Raw genomic sequence first — 18,874 nt, forward strand, 5'->3', positions numbered from 1 at the left:
CACATCGTGTAGTTTTTCCACAAGGTCCAACCAGTTTCTCTGAGAGGGGGGGTCCTCCTTACACCACATTCTTGTTATAGCTTTCTTTGATGCCAGCAGTAGTATTCCAACCATGTACCTGTCTTTGCTTTGTATATTTTCCTGTGTTAAATTTCTCAGATACAGCACTTCTTCACACGCCTTAGCAAGTTCATAACCTAAAATTGCTGTCATTCCTTTCCACACTTCATCCTAGTATTCACTCACACATTGCCAAAGTCTTGATTTATTTTTTAACAATAAATGGTGGTATAGATTTAATTATTTTGTCTTGTAGAAGTACATGAGGTTAAAGAAGTTAAGTGAAACTCCCTTTGATCTGCTGACAGCTCTCTCTCCGAGCAGGAACCAGCCTCTGTTGTTTCCCAGCAGACTCCTGAGGAATGATACTCGGCTAGCTCTTCAGGCTGCAGCTTCTGGATTATCTGTTAGAAACTGTATATATATATTTTGTTTGCCAAATAATGAATTTACTACCGTCTAATCCTCACGGGAATGGGCTCCTTTATGCTGGATTTAACCAGGATCATGGTAAGGAGCGTCGCTGTCATATGTTTTTGTCGCTCTAATAGAAATGATCATCGTCGTGGATGCTAAGCTAACACTAGTGAAGCGTTGTATTTCATATATTAACTTTAATTGATAAAACTAAAAGCGTGTATTTGCTTTAATCACTTCACTGCAATGTCACAACATAAATATGAATGTATTAATGTAAGCAGCAAACGATGAGTCGATGTTCAGGGTTAGCAAACTGCAGCTAACATTAGCTGATGTAGCTCACTAGCTATGACAGTAAATTTAGTGTTGTTATTAAAAAAACAGCTGATCAAATGTTAGGCCAACATTTTCACTTATTCTCTATTCAGAAAAAATGAATCAGGGACCAAATAATATCAGCGGAACTAAACTTAAAGGGAATGCTAATGGGAATGTCAGCTAGCTAACTAGCTAAACAGCTAGCGTCAGCTACTACTGGGTTATTTATAAGAATAATATATACATTTTTAACAGAAAGGATGTTTAAAGATGTTTTAATGACTGTGCCCAAACATGTGCTCTTTAACTATTCAAGGTAGCAAACCCTAGCTACCTTTATTTATGCTAGCTGAGTGTTAGCCGCACCTCCCATCTACTATCACACATTACTTTAGTTAGCTCAATACTTAAACCTCTAGTGTTGGCTGATTTGACATTTAATGTAGTGTTACTTTGATATTTTCTAAAGCAGACATTTTTTAGATCAGTCTTATTAATATTTACTCAACATTACACTCGAAGCTTTCCACCCACACACTCAAACGGGCCGTGAAGTTAAATTCTTACTGATCTTCGTCTAACTTTACAATAACATTAAATATCTGGTGGCAGAATAAAAGCTTATGCATCAAATCTTCCTTTATAAAATGTCACTTTCTGGACAGTCAGTAGTGTAACTTAATTATTAAACTCCAGAGACCGGAGACCTCATGTGACCCTATAAAGAAGTATGGCGCTCAGCATCACAGTCATCATATGTCAACAAACAGTGTGCCAGGTTTATATGCAGTGGTGAACAAAGTAAACAGCTTCATTACTTAAAGTCAAAGTATAGATCCTCCTGGTCAAATATTACTCCAATACAAGTGAAAGTTGCTCTGTCAAATTATTACTTAAGTTGAGGTCATTATATTATATAATATAATTATCTTGCTATATTATATTATGTTACAATACATTATTATTGTTTACTACAATTTATGGTCATATTATATCCCCATATTTATTTACTATATTGCTTAATCTGTCATTACCAACCATAATCTCACCATGTCAACCTGGCACTACTGAAACATTTTTAATACTGCCTGTAATTACTGCCTTTTAATCCAGTAACATTCTAAATTGTATTCTATCTTTATTATCTATATTTACTTTTACTTATTTTATTTTACTAAAAAACAGAAACTAAGTTACTACACAGACAGCTTAGTTTGAAATGTTCATCTGGAATGAAACAGACGTTACGTACCTCAACACACTTTCTCAGGTTGGACAGTGAATGTTTGTATGTTTGGGCAGAGTGGGAAACAGGGAGAACATTTCAAATGACACGTATCATTCTTCATTTCAAAAACCTCTAACATGGGCTGAAGATATGACCATGGGTGCTCAGGTGGAGAATTATAGCCATCATTACCACCTCTAAATAAACTCCCTGATCTGAGTGAAATTTGCTCTGTGTTTGCTCCATGTTCAACCGCGGAGACGCACGATATATGGGTACTGCTAAACCACTGAGACAAACAGAACTACACAAACACAGTTTACTGTCTTAGGGATCAGATTTCAGAAAAGAGAAGGAAATTCATGAGCTGACTTCAAAGCAAAAGTATTGAGTAACTAGAGCACTGATAGAAATGTAGTGGAGTAAAAGTACAATAATTGTCTTCTGAATGTAGTGGAGTAAAGTAATAAGTTTCCCCCAAAAATAATACTCAAGTAAAGTACAGATACTCAAAACATGTACTTAAGTACTGTACTTTAGTAAATGTACTGTATGTTACTGTCCACCACTGTTTCTATGGTTAATAATTATCTCCATGCTCGGTGTCAGCTCTTTTTTTATCACTTTTCTAGGTCAGTTGGTCCAAATAAAACGAGCTCCTGTGCTCCTCATGTCAGGTGTCGTTACTAACGTGAAGGGTCAGGGCGTCGTAACACCCTCAGTCCATTGAATGACATCTGTGTGAAGGCTCTGTTATGAAAACAAGAGTTTAATCATGTTCATTTTTAGTAGTGTTGAACTTGTGATAATGATTTTGTGTTTCTCCAGGATGCTTTGCCTGCGGGATGGAGAATGGATTCCGTGTGTACAACACAGATCCCCTTAAGGAGAAGGAGAAACAAGGTAACAAGCATTATACGCATTCATTATTCATATGAAGTATATTTCCACACTGGTCATAAATATTGTCTGTACAGTTTGTACCTACATACATGATGATGAAGATGAGTGTAGTTTATTTACATGTCACACAAAGTACCCAACCCTCATTGGTTTATGAGACACCAGAAACACAGTTACAGTGGTCCAATATACTCTTAGGGTCATTTGAAAGTTGCATGTTCCTTTTACAGTCTTAAAATGCTGTATTCTGCCCTTTCTCCCATGCTCTACAACACAACTAGAGTTTTTCATAATCACCCAACCAGAAGAAATCTACATGAATGGAGAACATTTAACCAAAATGATGCAATTCTTAAATAAGCTGCTAATTAATTCATGGACTATTTCCTAAAGGACATTATTAATGAACACAGCTAAAGTATGCAGAAGTTATCATAAACCTTTTGTTGTTTTTTTAGAACCAACATTAGAATTTCACAAGTATCCTCCACTATTGAACCGTATTTAAAGGTATGAAATGAAATACATCTGCTCTCATTTCATTTAGTACCAGTTTGAAATAGGTCAAATTTGACATTACTTCCTAAACGTTTGCTTTATTCCTGAAAGATTTACTTATTTTAACAAGAGTTGGACTTAAATTGCAAAGTGAGATAAATAATCCTCCATTTCAGGACTTTAATCAAAGATTGGGTTGAAGTATTTCTTTTCTGGTTTAAATGTTTAGTCTCATCTTATTTCCTACTGAAAAGTGTAACAGCACCGTTTAGTATTAAATGTTTATTGTGCAATTTGATAAAACAGTGAATCAAATTTCCTGAGTTGGCACGACAAACAGTGCAGTCTGTTGTCTTACAATTAAACATGAAAAAAAGCATTATTTTCTGCATTTAAAAAAAATTGCTTTAAAATGATTCATCCTTATTTTTGAGAAAAAGAGAGTTCTACTCAGTGTCAGTCAGCTGGTGTGATGTCCTTTAAGGAATCCTTCTGGCCTAAGACTGAATGGGAAACATAGTTCTGCTGCACACAGGAACAAAGTATTGTGACAGAGCTGCTGCTCCTTCAATACGGGGGGGGGGGGGTAGAAGAGGAAGTCTCCCCCAAACAGTGCAGAAAATGTGACTCAGCACATGACCTGCTCCAGAGTTCCTTCCTGGAACTGACCGATACAACACTCCTTCATCGGACCAAGTGTGGTCTTTCATCTTTTCTTTCTGTGTTAATCCATGTGCAGCACTTTGATGAAAGTCTTTACAGCACACTGCAGCTCTGCACAGGGTGGGGGTTGGAGCTTCATTGTGAGTAATGCAGAGGATTGCTTGTCATTGTGGTTCGCTGTCTGAGGTGCAGAGATGAGCCATTAGAGATGAGTCAGCAGCAAAGTGCAAATGTTACATTCAGTTGTGATGATAAGAGCTGTGCTTCTCTCTCTGAATAATGAACACAGATACTTGTTGTTATTCATGACCAATGCTGTTTACTTTCAGAGTTCTTGGAGGGCGGGGTCGGCCACGTGGAGATGCTGTTCAGATGTAACTATTTAGCACTAGTGGGAGGAGGAAAGAAGCCCAAGTATCCAACAAACAAAGGTGTGTTTGTTCTACTCAAGTTAATGTTGATTTATTTCACAATCAGCATAGTTTGCAGTAGATTTATGCCAGGGCGTTGTCAGTTCTGTTAAGAGTCAGCTTGTTCTTTAATTGTTTTAGGATATATTCACTTGATCAAGACCATTTATCAGCTGATAGTATGAGGCTGATATTGGCACCTCACATATATTGTAGTAGTGTGTGTTTTCTACTTTGTGCTGATTTTCCATTTTCTATTTTACAAACATTTAATGCAGAAACAGCTCTTGAGGGAACTTTAGAAAACTGTAAACTCATTAGTCACAGCCCTCCCAGCCCTGTCTGCAGCACTAACACAGCTGAGCAGATGCTTGCTTATACTACAATTACTTGACACTATATAGACATTTAAAATGCTGTCTGATAAAGTTATTAATCAGCTCACAAATGTGACATATTGTTCAGTAATCACTGACATTTTCCCCAGTTCAATCAATTTAGCTTTCAGTAACAAACTTCCTGAAACCAGTGTTTCAGAAAGACGCTCTACCTGCAGGGGTGTGTCCCGCCCCGCCTCCTACGGTTTCTCTTTTTGATCTGACGAAATTCATCAACAGCATTTTTTATAAAGACGCCAGAATAACACAGTCTGCTTTCTGGAAATATTTCCCTTAATATTCTGTTATCACATCAGATGATCCGTGAGTGGTCGAGACTTATTGACGCAGTGTTTCCTCTCAGTCCTAAACTAAGATGCAGTTTGACATCAGCAGAAACCAGCTACACATAACTTTAAACAACGGTATGAGGAAGTTCTTATTAAACATGAGACATCCCAGCTCAACCAACGCAACAACAGGAGGGACGCACTGAAGACCTGTCTGTCTCTCTGATCAGCTGAGCGTGTGTCAGGCGCTGCAGGTTAGACACCAGGGTTCATTAGTTGCTAACTGTTGGCGGGCCACCCATGTATCGTCTATGTGTTGGAAACACTGCGTATGGATCTGTCAACAGGATTTTTTAACTCTATTGTGAGCTGAGAGAAGACACACCTTTAAACTGCAGACCTGAAGAGTACAGGATGCTTATCGTCTCATTATGGACAAGAGTTGACTGAACAAATAATACAAGTATAAACATTTTTAAAAAATCCAGCTGAAATGAATCCACCTCATCATTGTTCTTATCCTGGTCCCTGTATGTTATACATTTCTATTCCTACGTCTTCCCATGACATATTTTATTGACGTGACTTTTGTTTTCTGTGCTCCAGTAATGATCTGGGACGACCTGAAGAAGAAAACAGTCATTGAGATTGAGTTCTCAACAGAAGTCAAAGCAGTGAAGCTCCGACGTGACAGGTAAAAGAGACATCCTCACTCACCAGACGTGGACTCTTTGTGGTGATATTTAAATATTCAGTTTGTCATGGATACATGCTTCTCTTTAAAATTATTCTCATTTGATAAATCAGTGTCTTAGTGCCAATGATGCAGGGGCACTTTATGATTCACTCACCATGCAGCTACACTCTCTGTTACCTCTCACACTGACTCCCCCGTCCTCCTCGTCGTCTTCTTCATCTGGTTTTATCTCTCTCAGATCAGCGTATGTCGTCATATTATAGTAATAATGTTTGCTTTGTGTTGCCTCTCCTTTGTCGTCAGGATTGTGGTGGTCCTGGACTCAATGATCAAAGTCTTCACCTTCACCCACAATCCCCATCAGCTCCATGTGTTTGAGACCTGCTACAACCCCAAAGGTCGGTCCAGCTCGATGACTCTAAATGGAAATCTCTGCTTTTTAAAACACTGACCTCTGATGTTTTTTGTTACATGTGTTGGGTAAAGACAAGTGGATACAGGAAGGTTGAAAATGCTGACGTAGATCGCTCCTTTAGAGCTGTTGCAAAACTTGCATGTAGACTCTAAATATTTGAGTATCAGCTGAGGCTGGAGTATGTTTGAATGATCTTTTAAACAGTCTGTCCTGCTCCACATGCTTATTTTACCACCTGCAGAACATGAGCCCTGCACCTTTAAATTAGAGGAGCAGTAATTTAAATATATTTCATTCATAGTCCAAAAACCTTCATTTAATATAGCAAAAAAAGTTGTAAATAACTCTGCTTTTTGTTTATGTTTTTAAAAGCTGATTTGTTCTGTCTCTCCTCCCTCCCTCCCTCCCTTCTTTTTCTTCAGGTCTGTGTGTGCTGTGTCCCAACAGCAACAACTCTCTGTTGGCGTTCCCTGGTACTCACTCAGGCCACGTTCAGATAGTCGACCTAGCTAACACGGAGAAGCCTCCGGTGGACATCCCCGCCCACGAGGGGGCGCTGTGCTGCATCGCTTTAAATCTGCAGGGCACGAGAATAGCTACTGCGTCAGAGAAAGTGAGCGATGAGTAAAGAGATGGACATATTCACGTTTCATGTTTGACACCTTCTGTTTTTGTTTCTGTTCTGACCCGCGTTGTGTTTCCACAGGGGACTCTTATTAGAATTTTTGACACGTCAGCGGGTCAGCTCATACAGGAGCTAAGACGAGGCTCTCAGACTGCAAACATTTACTGGTGAGGAACAAACAATCACACTCTTCAGATCTTTACATCACAACAGATAAAAAAATCATTCCAGTGAGGAACTTTCAGTTTGTGTGGATTTTGGCGCCCCCTGTGGACAAACTGGTACCTCTAACCTCCTTGGTACTTTTGTCCCATACTTGCAAAAGTGAGGTTTTCTCTCAAAAAAACACACCCTGCTTTCTACAGTCAGTCTTCTTACTTGTGGTCTTCCTGGCTTCCTTGTATCGGCTCTGTTTGATGAAGTGAAGCCTGAAAATGTTCATTCCCCTTGGTCTGAGCACAAAGTCATCGTAGCTTTGCTCTGTCCCCACTCCAGTGAGCCGTGTCTTAAATCTGGTCTGTGCAGAGTCAGTATCAGGGTTTAGGTAAAGAGATGTGTCCTTGTTTCATCTGGACTTATAAATCTTGATTCATATTTAGTCATGGTCGTTACATCACATCAGCACCCACTCAGTTTCATTACTTTGCATCAGCTCCATCTGTCAAAAGACACAGACCTGGACCTTCGACATTTCAAACCACGATCTCTGATTCTCAATCTAAAAATAAGTCAGTCATACAGCCGGGGTTACATTTAGTGACGGACAATAAGTCATGTCAAGAGAGAACATTAACTTAAACCTCAAAAACAGCAGCTACAACTGATTAGATTTTCACATCTTGCCATGTAAGGCAAACAGAAACAAAAAAGTCTCTGACAAGATTCAGTTTAAGAAGGGAGTTTTGAGCCAATCAGCACCAAACCGCATTAGGAAAATAAGATTTTTTTTATTTTAGTTTTAGGTCAAAACTTTGAATGCATTTTTTTTCGGTCCTCACCTGAATAAATACTACAGCACAGCTACAGTCAGCACTGTTTTTATTTATTCCACCTGTTTCTCTTTTCAGCATTAATTTCAACCAGGACGCGTCCCTCATCTGTGTGTCCAGTGACCACGGCACCGTGCACATCTTCGCTGCTGAGGACCCAAAAAGGAACAAACAGTCAAGGTCGGTATCTACTAGAGATTCTTCCAAACCAGAGAAGTCAAAGTTGTCTGCTTTATAATTATGTATAGTCCTGATGTTAAAAATATGTTGTTTGTTTCTCTCTGTCTAGTTTGGCATCAGCCAGCTTTCTTCCCAAATACTTCAGCTCCAAGTGGAGCTTCTCCAAGTTCCAGGTCCCCTCGGGATCTCCCTGCGTGTGTGCCTTTGGGACAGAGCCCAATGCGGTCATAGGTGAGTAAGGTGTGGAGGGAGTAGACTTCAGGATGAAGACCAGGTCATGGTTACAGTTTAGAGTCAAGGAATCACAACAACTTGGACTCCTGTGACTCATAGAAATCAAACAGAGCTTCATACACGACACCAAAATGTATACCCATGATGACTTTGTTTTGCCATCCTCAAAGTATGTTCTTTGACTGATGGGATAATCGGCAGAGACGTGAAACTGAAGCAAATCTTTAGTTTCTGAGTTCATGACTTCATCTGAAGCTCTCTTGCTGCTTCCAGCTGCTTGAGGCTGAGCAGTCTGAGCTGTTGGCTGGGATCAGAACCAGGATTCCTTTGATGGACCTCAGCATTCGGTCATGTGTCAATATAAACAGTTTCTGCTTTGACCCAATTACAACAAATGGTTTAAGGAAAGTCTAAATAACTCCCTCATGGTGCAGAGCAGCTGCATTTAAAAATGTCCAGGTGGTAAAAAACAAAGATGCCGTTTCTCTGAAAGGACTTCTGATCAACCATCACTAATGAAACTTTGAGACTTGAGGAGGATCAGTGATGATTCTGACTCAACATCAAAGACATTTCTTCCTAGAGTCAGAAATGAGATCAGAGCAAACAAATCAAATTTGGTGTATTGAGGTTTTGATCTTAATAAAGTTAACCAAATGACAAATACCAGACGCTCAAAAACATTTTCTCTGACTGAAGTAAAATAACAACGAGGCTTTTGTGTCGTAGAGTGTGTTTACAAAACTAAAATTCAATGCAGTTGTAGTGAAAATATGTCAAAGCTTGAACGAGGAGCCAGTTAGGTTATATCAGTGCTGACATCAGGGTTCACTGGTTTTAGTGTTTAGTGTCAAAGGTCCTGAGAAGTCATTAAACCTTTCTCCAAGCTGAGGTAGACTCAACAAAAAGCTACAGAGTAAACCTCAATTAAAGTTGTTTAATGTCAAGCAAAGACGAAAGAAAAGGTTCATTCCAGAAGTTTAAAAAGTCTGGCCCATGATTTCTCACCAACACATCACAACAATGACACTAAAACCCCTTTTCATTCACGTTTACACATTTTAATCCAGTTCATTATTAACTTAAAACAACATCACAGTTCAGTGTGAAAGGAACTTAAAAATAAAGTACCCACTCAAAGGATACAAGTCCAGTTAGTCTGGTTCCTGTTTTTCACTCAGTCTTCCGGTCTCAGTGTCAGCAGCCTTGTATGTTTACGATCCCCGAGACAGCTCAACAGGATTTTACATTTCTGAGAATCCAGAGGACACACAAGTATCAGCAACACAACGAACAGACAAAACAGCTCCTGTGAGACAGTGTGCCTGCTTTGTGCGAGCTGCCATCTGTCCTACAGCGTCTGCCAATAACGAGTAGAAAAACAAATGAAGGGAGTTCAGCATATCCTAGATATCTTCTCCTGATCCGGCTTCACTGAACTTGACAAAGGAGATCGCGCTAATCTGTCACAAGAAGCTGGTTATCAACATGTTTAGTCAATCCAGAATTATCCTGAGTGTGTTCACATGAAAGGGGCGGAGAAGGCTACATGTGACCAATCACAGACACAGACAGTCTGCCATCAGCACATCGAAATGAATTGTAAACACTGCACTGACATAAGAAAAATATGAAGAAGTTAAACACATAATCCAGATTAACTTCAACACAGCTGTGTTTGAAACATGGAGGAAGAACTGAGGGATCAGACAAAAACTGTTTGAATGCGCAAATGACGTCTTACTTCTCATCATTAGTGCAGATACATCTGACTATAATTACTCTGTTTATTCATCATTAGATATATCTGACTATAATTACTCTGTTTATTCATCATTAGATATATCTGACTATAATTACTCTGTTTATTCATCATTAGATATATCTGACTATAATAACTCTGTTTATTCATCATTAGATATATCTGACTATAATAACTGTTTATTGATCATTAGATATATCTGACTATAATAACTCTGTTTATTCATCATTAGATATATCTGACTATAATAACTCTGTTTATTCATCATTAGATATATCTGACTATAATAACTCTGTTTATTCATCATTAGATATATCTGACTATAATAACTGTTTATTGATCATTAGATATATCTGACTATAATAACTGTTTATTCATCATTAGATATATCTGACTATAATAACTCTGTATTCATCATTAGATATATCTGACTATAATAACTCTGTTTATTGATCATTAGATATATCTGACTATAATAACTCTGTTTATTCATCATTAGGTATATCTGACTATAATAACTCTGTTTATTCATCATTAGGTATATCTGACTATAATAACTCTGTTTATTCATCATTAGGTATATCTGACTATAATAACTCTGTTTATTCATCATTAGGTATATCTGACTATAATAACTCTGTTTATTAATCATTAGATATATCTGACTGTAATAACTCTGTTTATTCATCATTAGATATATCTGACTATAATAACTCTGTTTATTCCCTGACAGTGATCTCTCTCTCTCTGATTTAATCTTATGTCGTGTTTAACAGCTTTAGACGTAATATTTCAGCTGCAGTCCTGACGGTATCAAACTGAGCGCTGTGGTTAAAGGACTAATACAAATGAGAACATGATTCAAAGTAATACTCGCAGTTGTATAATTAAAACAGCAGCCTAAAACGATTTCATCTGAATAATCTGACTTCAGACTCTGTTTAAGTTTGATGTCAGGAAAGATAATCAATAACTGTCATCAGTACTTTATATATAAAATCCTACAGGTAGACGAAGTGTCCTGCCCGTCTCTTCTCCCCCCTCCCCTCGTTGTCAGCTCACAGAGCTCCGTGATCGAGTGAGCTGATTGGTCAGTGGGTGGAGTTAACCCTGAAGTTACCTCGATAATCACAAATCCGGCTTCGTAGTATACCCCTCAGGTATCTTAAAAAACAGTAAAAACAGTAAAAGCTTAAATAAAAACAATCCGATCTGAACTAAGCTGACATCGCAATAGAGTTAGGATTGAAGCTGATTAAAGTTCAAATCTATTTGAGCCTTTATGTCATCTGTGCTTCTGCTCTGTGTTCAGTGAAGCCGTGTAAAGTTTCTGGTTTTGGTCTAAAAACCCCAGAATCATAGAAGTAGTGTTTCTGTTTCAGTATGAAGGCATGTCGGATGTGACAGTCCCTCTCGTGCCATTCACACACTTCCTCCTGCATGCAGCACACATCAGAGTGGAACCACAGAGCAGGATGTTTCTGTGTCATTGCTGACTGAGTGTCTCCTCTCTCCACCCTGCAGCCATTTGTGCTGACGGCAGCTACTACAAGTTCCTCTTCAACCAGAAGGGGGAGTGTGCCAGAGATGTGTACGCCCAGTTCCTGGAGATGACTGATGAGAAAATATGACCTCTGACCCCTCTGCAGACTCACTATCACACAGCCTGTTTTTTCTTCTCTTTTTTTTTCTGTTTTATGATTTGGGAGGAGACAGGAGAGATCCCACGCTGCACTCCTCCTGATTATCCTGACAGACTCTGTGACAGAGCCGCAGATGATTGGAGGACACAGACAGAGAAGCACAGACTCATGGAAACCTTCACAGCGCAGACGAACAAACAAACAGGGATGCAGACTTTTGCCTCTCACAGACTCCTCAGAGTTTGTCTCTGGACGGAGACAACGTGGATGCCGACTTGACTTCTAACCAAACACCAGAGAAAGAAGAGGGATGTTATTTTTCTGAACGGACACGCCGCTTTTTAAGACGTCTTCCGAGGACTTTACAGAGGATGGATATTTTTAATCACATAGATGATTCTGATAGTTAGAGTGAAATCTGGAGATTTTTGTCAACTAACACCACCTAACCTAACGATAGGGAGTGCCTCGAGACTGAACAGAATCTGTATGTGTGCACATATTACTGTCATATATACATATGTGTGTTTGTGTATATAGCATTGTACCACAGCAGGTGTTTGCCGAGCAGGATCAGGGCCAGGTGAGTGTTTTTTTAAGGATTACAGTAACATGTTAAACAGACTGATCCTGCTTCATGAAGCGTCACCTTTAGTATTACTAGATTTTCTTATATTTGCTGTAAAAACACGACACAACACAGACTGAACTTCTAACTACATAAACTGTACAGACAGTAGCAGGAAACAAATGTAAATGTTTTTTCTTTCTTTCACAAGTCCTTTTTTCATACGTGCAATATGTTCCCCCGACTTTATTACTTTTTTAAGAATGTGAAAGATGATATTTCACAAAGAGAGCCCAGAAGCATGTTCATCATTTACTGGGAAAGGTGATGGTTTTCTTTTCTTGTTCAGAGTCAGATGAGGAGATGTTAACTCTTCACACTTTCTGCTGAATCTGAAGCTACAACACGAGCAGCTCAGCATAGCATAGCATCAAGAGCAGAAACAATGCAGTTTGAATGTTAAAAAATCTGCACACTGTTCCTCCACAGCTCAATATTTAATTTCTGAACACAACGTGTTATTTTTGGGACAGGTTCGTCCCAGACTGTAATCCCAGAGTTTAAACATCTCCCTTTAATCAAACAGACAAGCCTATCTGTTTATATTTATAGTATTAATGTTAAAATAAGCTCAGCTAACAAGCTGTAGTCTCATTTTCACCCTGCAAACACCAGTCTGACTCCATCCTCTGGTCTAACTCACGACAAGAAGCGTGCGTCAGATAATGCTCAACTGTTTCTTTTTATCGTTAAGCTCAAGCCAAGTGAGCTCAAAGAGTCGTTTTATTTACCGTCACTTTGTAATTGAGAGTCTGAGGAGGAAGCCATGCTCCTCTTTGAAGAGTCTGCATGCTGAATATGAAGCTACAACCAGAAGCCACTGTGATTAGCATAGCTTAGCATAAAGACTGGAAACAGTCTGGATCTTTATGGATAAAAAAAATAACTGCTGAGTGGAGCCTCTCAAGCATGATGTCTTCATGAATCCGTTCAAAGACGAGCAAAATCCAAGTGATTCAGGGAGGATGAGCTGGACTTTTGTTTTTGGAGTCGAGTTCAGTCATCAGCGTGAACGTTTATCATTTTATTTTAAAGGTTACTCTTAGGACAGAGCATTAGGTCCACACTTGAGAAAAAAGACTGAGATAAAAGTCGTAATATTGAGAAATACAGTATTTCTTTAGTAACTTTATAAAAGAGTAAAGTCAACATTAGACCTATTACAGAAGAAAAAGTTTGGTTTTAAGAGAAATAGTTGTAATACTATGAAGATAATATCAGGAGGCTGCCTGTTGGACTGTCCTCCATCATATTAAACCCAGTATTTATCATAATCTTCAGAGTTCAGGTTTCTGGAAACTAAAATATGACTCCATAAAATGCTCATCAGTTCTGGTGTTCCTGCAGGCAGTCGGCTGCTCTTCTGATCTCCCTCTTCAGAAGAACTCACCATCACTAACCAGGCTAACCAATCCTTCAATTATAAACATGTATCATAAAAATGCAGTTTTATTCCCTCATTACGACTTCTTCTTGTCATGTCTTGTGAAAAAACGACTTTATGTGGATGACACTGATGTTTCTCTTTAAGATGGCCCCAATGCTTCACCATGAACTCCTGTTCAGGTTTCATATACAGCTAAATCAGCTCCTGGAGTGAGCTTCTTTTTCACCCTCCAAACACGGGAGAGGGGTGGATCCTCTTTTGTGACTCGGGACAACTAAAGGAGAGCTTGTTTATGCCTTGATGTGAACCCTTTTCACTACAAGTGAACACGAGCTTTAGTGAGTTGTTATTTTCTTGCAGAGTTACATGAGATGTCTGATACCAGTCTTCATGCTGTCTGTATGCCAAATATGAAGCTAAAACCAGAGATCGTTTAGCTAAGCTTAGCATACAGAGCAGAAAATGATAGTCTGGGTTGCAGAAGTCTCAGAAATCTGCTGATCCACTTCAACAAAACTCAGCGATAAACATCTTTTCACATCTGTACTAAAACCTTAGTGCAACATTACAAGTTGGAGATTTATCAAACATGATAAAACACATTATTGAACAGTTACAGACTAACTCCTCCCCTTTACTTCCTATCTTCATGTGAGGTCAACAAGCTTCTAGCTGTAGCCTCAGTTTACTTTGTAGACATCTCAGTGGTATCAGTCCTCTCACATTCCTCACGGCAAGACGAGGAATGATTGATTTCTTCAAGTTTTCAACTCTTGCTGTAAGAGTTTTAAGAGTTGAGTCTCTGCCAAATTCACACGTGGTTTCCATCTTTAATCACAAACGACAACAAAAGTTTAATGATTTATTTTTCTTTTTATTTGAAACTCTGCAGCAAAAATCAGCTGTGAAAACATCAGATGGTTCAACCTGCACTTGCAGTGAAGCGTTGATTCATGATGAGTTTAACAGAATTTAATCAGAGCTCTTCTGAAAGATGATTAATTGCTTTCGTTGTGATTCTTCATTCAAAGATGTATCACTTTTGTTTAAATGAAATGACCCGGACAGCGTCTATCAGCACAGTTAATGCACTCTAAAGTTCTGTTCTGTGTCGATGCACCCACACAGAGCGTTATTGTAGAAGATGAACTGAAGAACAGCGTTATAGTACTTTGGTTTTGTTGTATCTGTTGCTTTGCTGCGTTTCATTCGTGTTGCTTTCTTTCTGCATCAGATTGTACGGCTGCAGGTGTCACTGCACTCGGTGCTCACTGCACAAACTGAAAAGCCAACCTGTTTCTGACACTTGGAATGATTGTAAAACCTTCATTTAAAGTTGTGAATAAAATTTAACATCTGCTTTTACAGTTCAAGTCTACAGGCTGGTTCATCATGACTCATTCTGTTGAACTTAACCTCTGTTGATACATTGTGGGAGTAATGAAGTGATTGACTTTTCTACTACAGAGCTGAATTAACAATTTGGCTTGTTAAAGTCCTTCTGAAATCACAGAATAAACGATATGTCTGCTATGACAGAGACCTCTGCTGTATTTATCATTTATTCTGTTTCTATTGAAGACACAAAAAGGTCAGTAGTAAGACAGGCCTTCGCACCTACGAGTTCGTCGAGGCGTGGCACATGACGGGGCATGGTGCACGCCAGGGTGTGATGAAAGTCTAGCAGCTGTAGAGTTTGTTTTTTCTGTTGTGTCTTCATAAAAGGAATTACACTGAAAACAACTCGGAGTCTTTGGGTTTTGAATGAAACATGAAGTGTGAGCACACTTTCACTGCATTCATAAGCTTATAAATATCATAACTTCATCTCAGACTTACCCTGCATTCCAAAGTTCTCAAATAATATTACCTCCGTCACCTTGGTCCAACCAGAAGTAGCTTTGGTATTGCTGTGCACTGAGCATCCCAAAGTTCTTTTTGTGTCTCAAATGAAACTGGGTCGGGAAGAGAGCAGAATAATCGGAATAGCAACATGCATGGATACATGAGAGCAGCCTTCAAAGAAGTCTTAACTGATGGACAAGACTCTGAATATCACTCACCAATGGATGCTGCAGTAAACCTGATTCATTAAAAGTTAACATTGCCAGAGTTTAATAACATAGAAAAGAGAAATATAAAAACAATCACTTAGGGGTGTCCTAAAACATATTATAATCATGTGTATGTTTTTAGATCCCTGGTATGTGATGAGCTTAGATATAAACAGAGTTTGACATGATTATTAGGAGCAAAATCTTGAGCGTAACTTTTAGAAAATCAATATCAGAGCATAAATTCCAATTTTGTATCAGATTTTTTTTTGTGATTCACTATTTAACAAAAATGTTAGTTTTAAGGCAAGGCAGCTTTATTTGTATTGTCACATCAGTCAATTCCACTGATGGCTCCACCCACAACTGCTTGAAAGACAGAGACAGAGAAAGTGAATATATATAATGTATTGTATGAATTTATGTGCTTTGGCAATAATATCTCGTTGTTCATGCCAATAAAGCAAATTTGAATTGAATTGAAAGGGAACACAACAAAAACAGAGGCCAGTCACTGTTATCAGTGTCTGAATCCATCTCAAAACCACCGTCTCCATTTGTGATGGCATTAATCACATCCTGCACACTGTAGAGAACATCTTTCTTTGTTGGTAGCATTCTGAAATGGAAAAAGTAAAACAAACAAATTAATAATAAATATGTACGTAAGTGAGTAACATAGATGAGCTTATTTTCCCATTCCACCAAATTCACACAATAGTGTCTGGATGGCCTATTAGGGTCTCTGCTTATCATACTAAAAGGGAAAACTTCACATCCCCACATTCCAGAACATTCTCACCTCACCCTGAACAATGCAACGAGCAACACCCCAAAACATTCAGAACCTGTTTCTGCCTACACTAATGCAACAAGAAGCTGTTCTGGCAGAAAAACAAAGCCCAGGATCAGTTAAATTATATACTTCAACTATTAATTATTTTTAACTGATGAGACACGGATGCAGTTTCAAATACTGCTACATATAGAATTTCATGTACGGCAACCAAAAATAATTTAATCAATTATTGTCTAAACTCAAAATTTTAACAGAAAACACATTAATAGTTTGTATTAATAGTAATCATCAAATAAATTATATTTCTAAAGCATATCTGTCCATATGTGAACATGGGAGAAGTGCAATGTCCCCATGCAATGTGTCAGGTGCAACTGCTATTTTGACTACCACACCTTCACCCAGGGTTGTAGAATTACAACATAGACGTAACACGCTCAAAATCACATTTGATGAATGAATTCCACAATAACTAAATATAATCATGTTTTAGTCATTGTAATCATCATCAAAAAAAATATTTGAGACATTTTACTCACTTGAATCTTTGGAATCCCAGTCCAATAAAATAAAGAGGTGAGTTTGAGGAAAAGTTTGCAGGTTGTGGCAGATGCAGCCCTGTCCATGGTGCTGAAACATAGCAGCTGTCACTTAGACAGAATGATACAGCATGCCTCAGGCTCTGTACTTTTTTGTCACTCTTTGTGCTCCAGGACAAGATTGATTAAGCACTGGATATTATTTTAGTGTCATGTTATCTACTTTTGAGTGATTTGGACCCTCCCTGTTAGAGAACTTATTACAAGTATGACACCAGAGAACACCTGAAAATATTTTGTCTTTCAGATGTCAAACTTCTACAAGCTACTGCACCCATACCCATTGAGTATTGTACACAGGCTAAGGATTATTTTCTAATATGTGTTCTTATTGCACTGCTGGGGTTCTGTGTACAACATTTAGTGACTCTAAAAGTATTTTAGGCTTTAAAAAACTATTTCCTGTTTAATGGCATTCAGAACATCGCTGTGGTGACAGCATTTGGCGTAGGCTTACGTGCTTCACAGGAGGGGGAGGGGGAGGGAAGACTTGGAATGCCCCCTAAACATTTTGAGGATAAACTGGCAAACCAGGTAGGATTTGACAGTGTGTGTGTGTGTTTGTGTGTGTTCAAGCTTAGACCCCGAACAAGCACAAGAGTTTTGTGCAGATATGTTGAGGTATGGCTGAGCTACAACAGTTTGAAATGTTATGGTGAGACAAACTGTCAAAATCAAAATTTGCAGCCTCAAACTGACCACGACCTCTGACAAAAAGTCATAGTTTTTGAGACACACATCAAGACCCTTATCTCAACAATATCCTGAGTGGAAATGATTCAGATATGCTCACCAATTTTCGGGATATTTATGTATGTTGAAAATCCACTTCCCAACTCAGAAAACAAACCCATAAGTGTCAAATTTGGACTTCCTGTTGGTTTTATGACATGGGTCTCAGGGGATTTTTGTAGGTTTAGGCATGACCCACAAGCCCAAGAGAGTACATATTTCTAGATTATACAGGTTTCAGGGGCTGAGACGATATTTGGCCTGATTACGGGCAGGGCTAAATCAGCCAATAAGCCACACCCACCAATAAAACCAGCATGAAACTTCTTATTGATAGACCTCAATCCTGTGTTGTGTGTTTGGTGACTCTACGATTATTCTAAGCCCTTCATAAAAAACATTTCTTGTTTACTTCCTGTTTTGCGATATTGGTCCAAATTACTTTTTTGTAGTTCTCGTCACATGACACAAGCCCAAGAGAGCACATCTTTCTAGGTTAAACTGATCCTGCTGGGATTCTGCGTAGTGCGTTTGGTGACCCTACGAGAGTTTTAAGCCCTTTAAATAACTACTTCCTGTTTCATGGAGTTTAAAGTGTGGCAACATCGTTTATGAAAACTTTTACTCTCAGTCAGTCACAGATTTATCCCCCGTGTGTCTCTGACACTTGAACTTTCTAAAAGCTTTAAACACTCTCACAGCCTGATTTTAATACACATGCTCATACTTTCAGGTCATGATATAAAAAACTTCCACTGGAGCTCTCTTTGGTTCTCCTCACAGGACAGAGAAGGGAACATGTTTCTGGTTTTATGTTAAAGAACAAAAGATAAAGTCTTACAGAAGAAACCTTGTTTTTGTCCTTAAGTCAGCAACCTAAGAAACCAAACATCAGATGATTTTATTTATTTTTATTTTTATTTTTGTTTATGCTTTTGCTTTTGCTTTGATCACTGCTGTGAT

General features: G+C 38.5%; 1 protein-coding gene across 1 annotated transcript; it reads left to right on the top strand.

Moving 5' to 3' along the window:
• The first annotated feature begins 343 nt into the window (after nt 1-343).
• On the top strand, nt 344-15,094 carry wdr45b (WD repeat domain 45B). Its single transcript, XM_034708259.1, has 10 exons — nt 344-570; nt 2,855-2,929; nt 4,420-4,521; nt 5,774-5,861; nt 6,168-6,262; nt 6,702-6,892; nt 6,986-7,071; nt 7,972-8,073; nt 8,183-8,304; nt 11,594-15,094. Exons 1-10 carry the CDS (start codon nt 504-506, stop codon nt 11,698-11,700), a joined length of 1,035 nt encoding a protein of 344 aa, XP_034564150.1. The 5' UTR covers nt 344-503; the 3' UTR covers nt 11,701-15,094.
• The last annotated feature ends 3,780 nt before the right edge of the window (nt 15,095-18,874 follow it).

The sequence above is a fragment of the Notolabrus celidotus genome, chromosome 18 (genome assembly GCF_009762535.1).
Source record: "Notolabrus celidotus isolate fNotCel1 chromosome 18, fNotCel1.pri, whole genome shotgun sequence".
In the NCBI taxonomy this organism is placed as follows: Eukaryota; Metazoa; Chordata; class Actinopteri; order Labriformes; family Labridae; genus Notolabrus; species Notolabrus celidotus.

What these genes read in the sequence shown, in the direction of transcription:
- wdr45b (XM_034708259.1), top strand. Translation starts at nt 504, where the DNA reads ATGAATTTACTACCGTCTAATCCTCACGGGAATGGGCTCCTTTATGCT. An exon ending in TAGCTACTGCGTCAGAGAAA is followed by an intron (nt 6,893 to 6,985) that starts GTGAGCGATGAG and finishes GTGTTTCCACAG; the next exon opens with GGGACTCTTATTAGAATTTT. An exon ending in AAAAGGAACAAACAGTCAAG is followed by an intron (nt 8,074 to 8,182) that starts GTCGGTATCTAC and finishes CTCTCTGTCTAG; the next exon opens with TTTGGCATCAGCCAGCTTTC.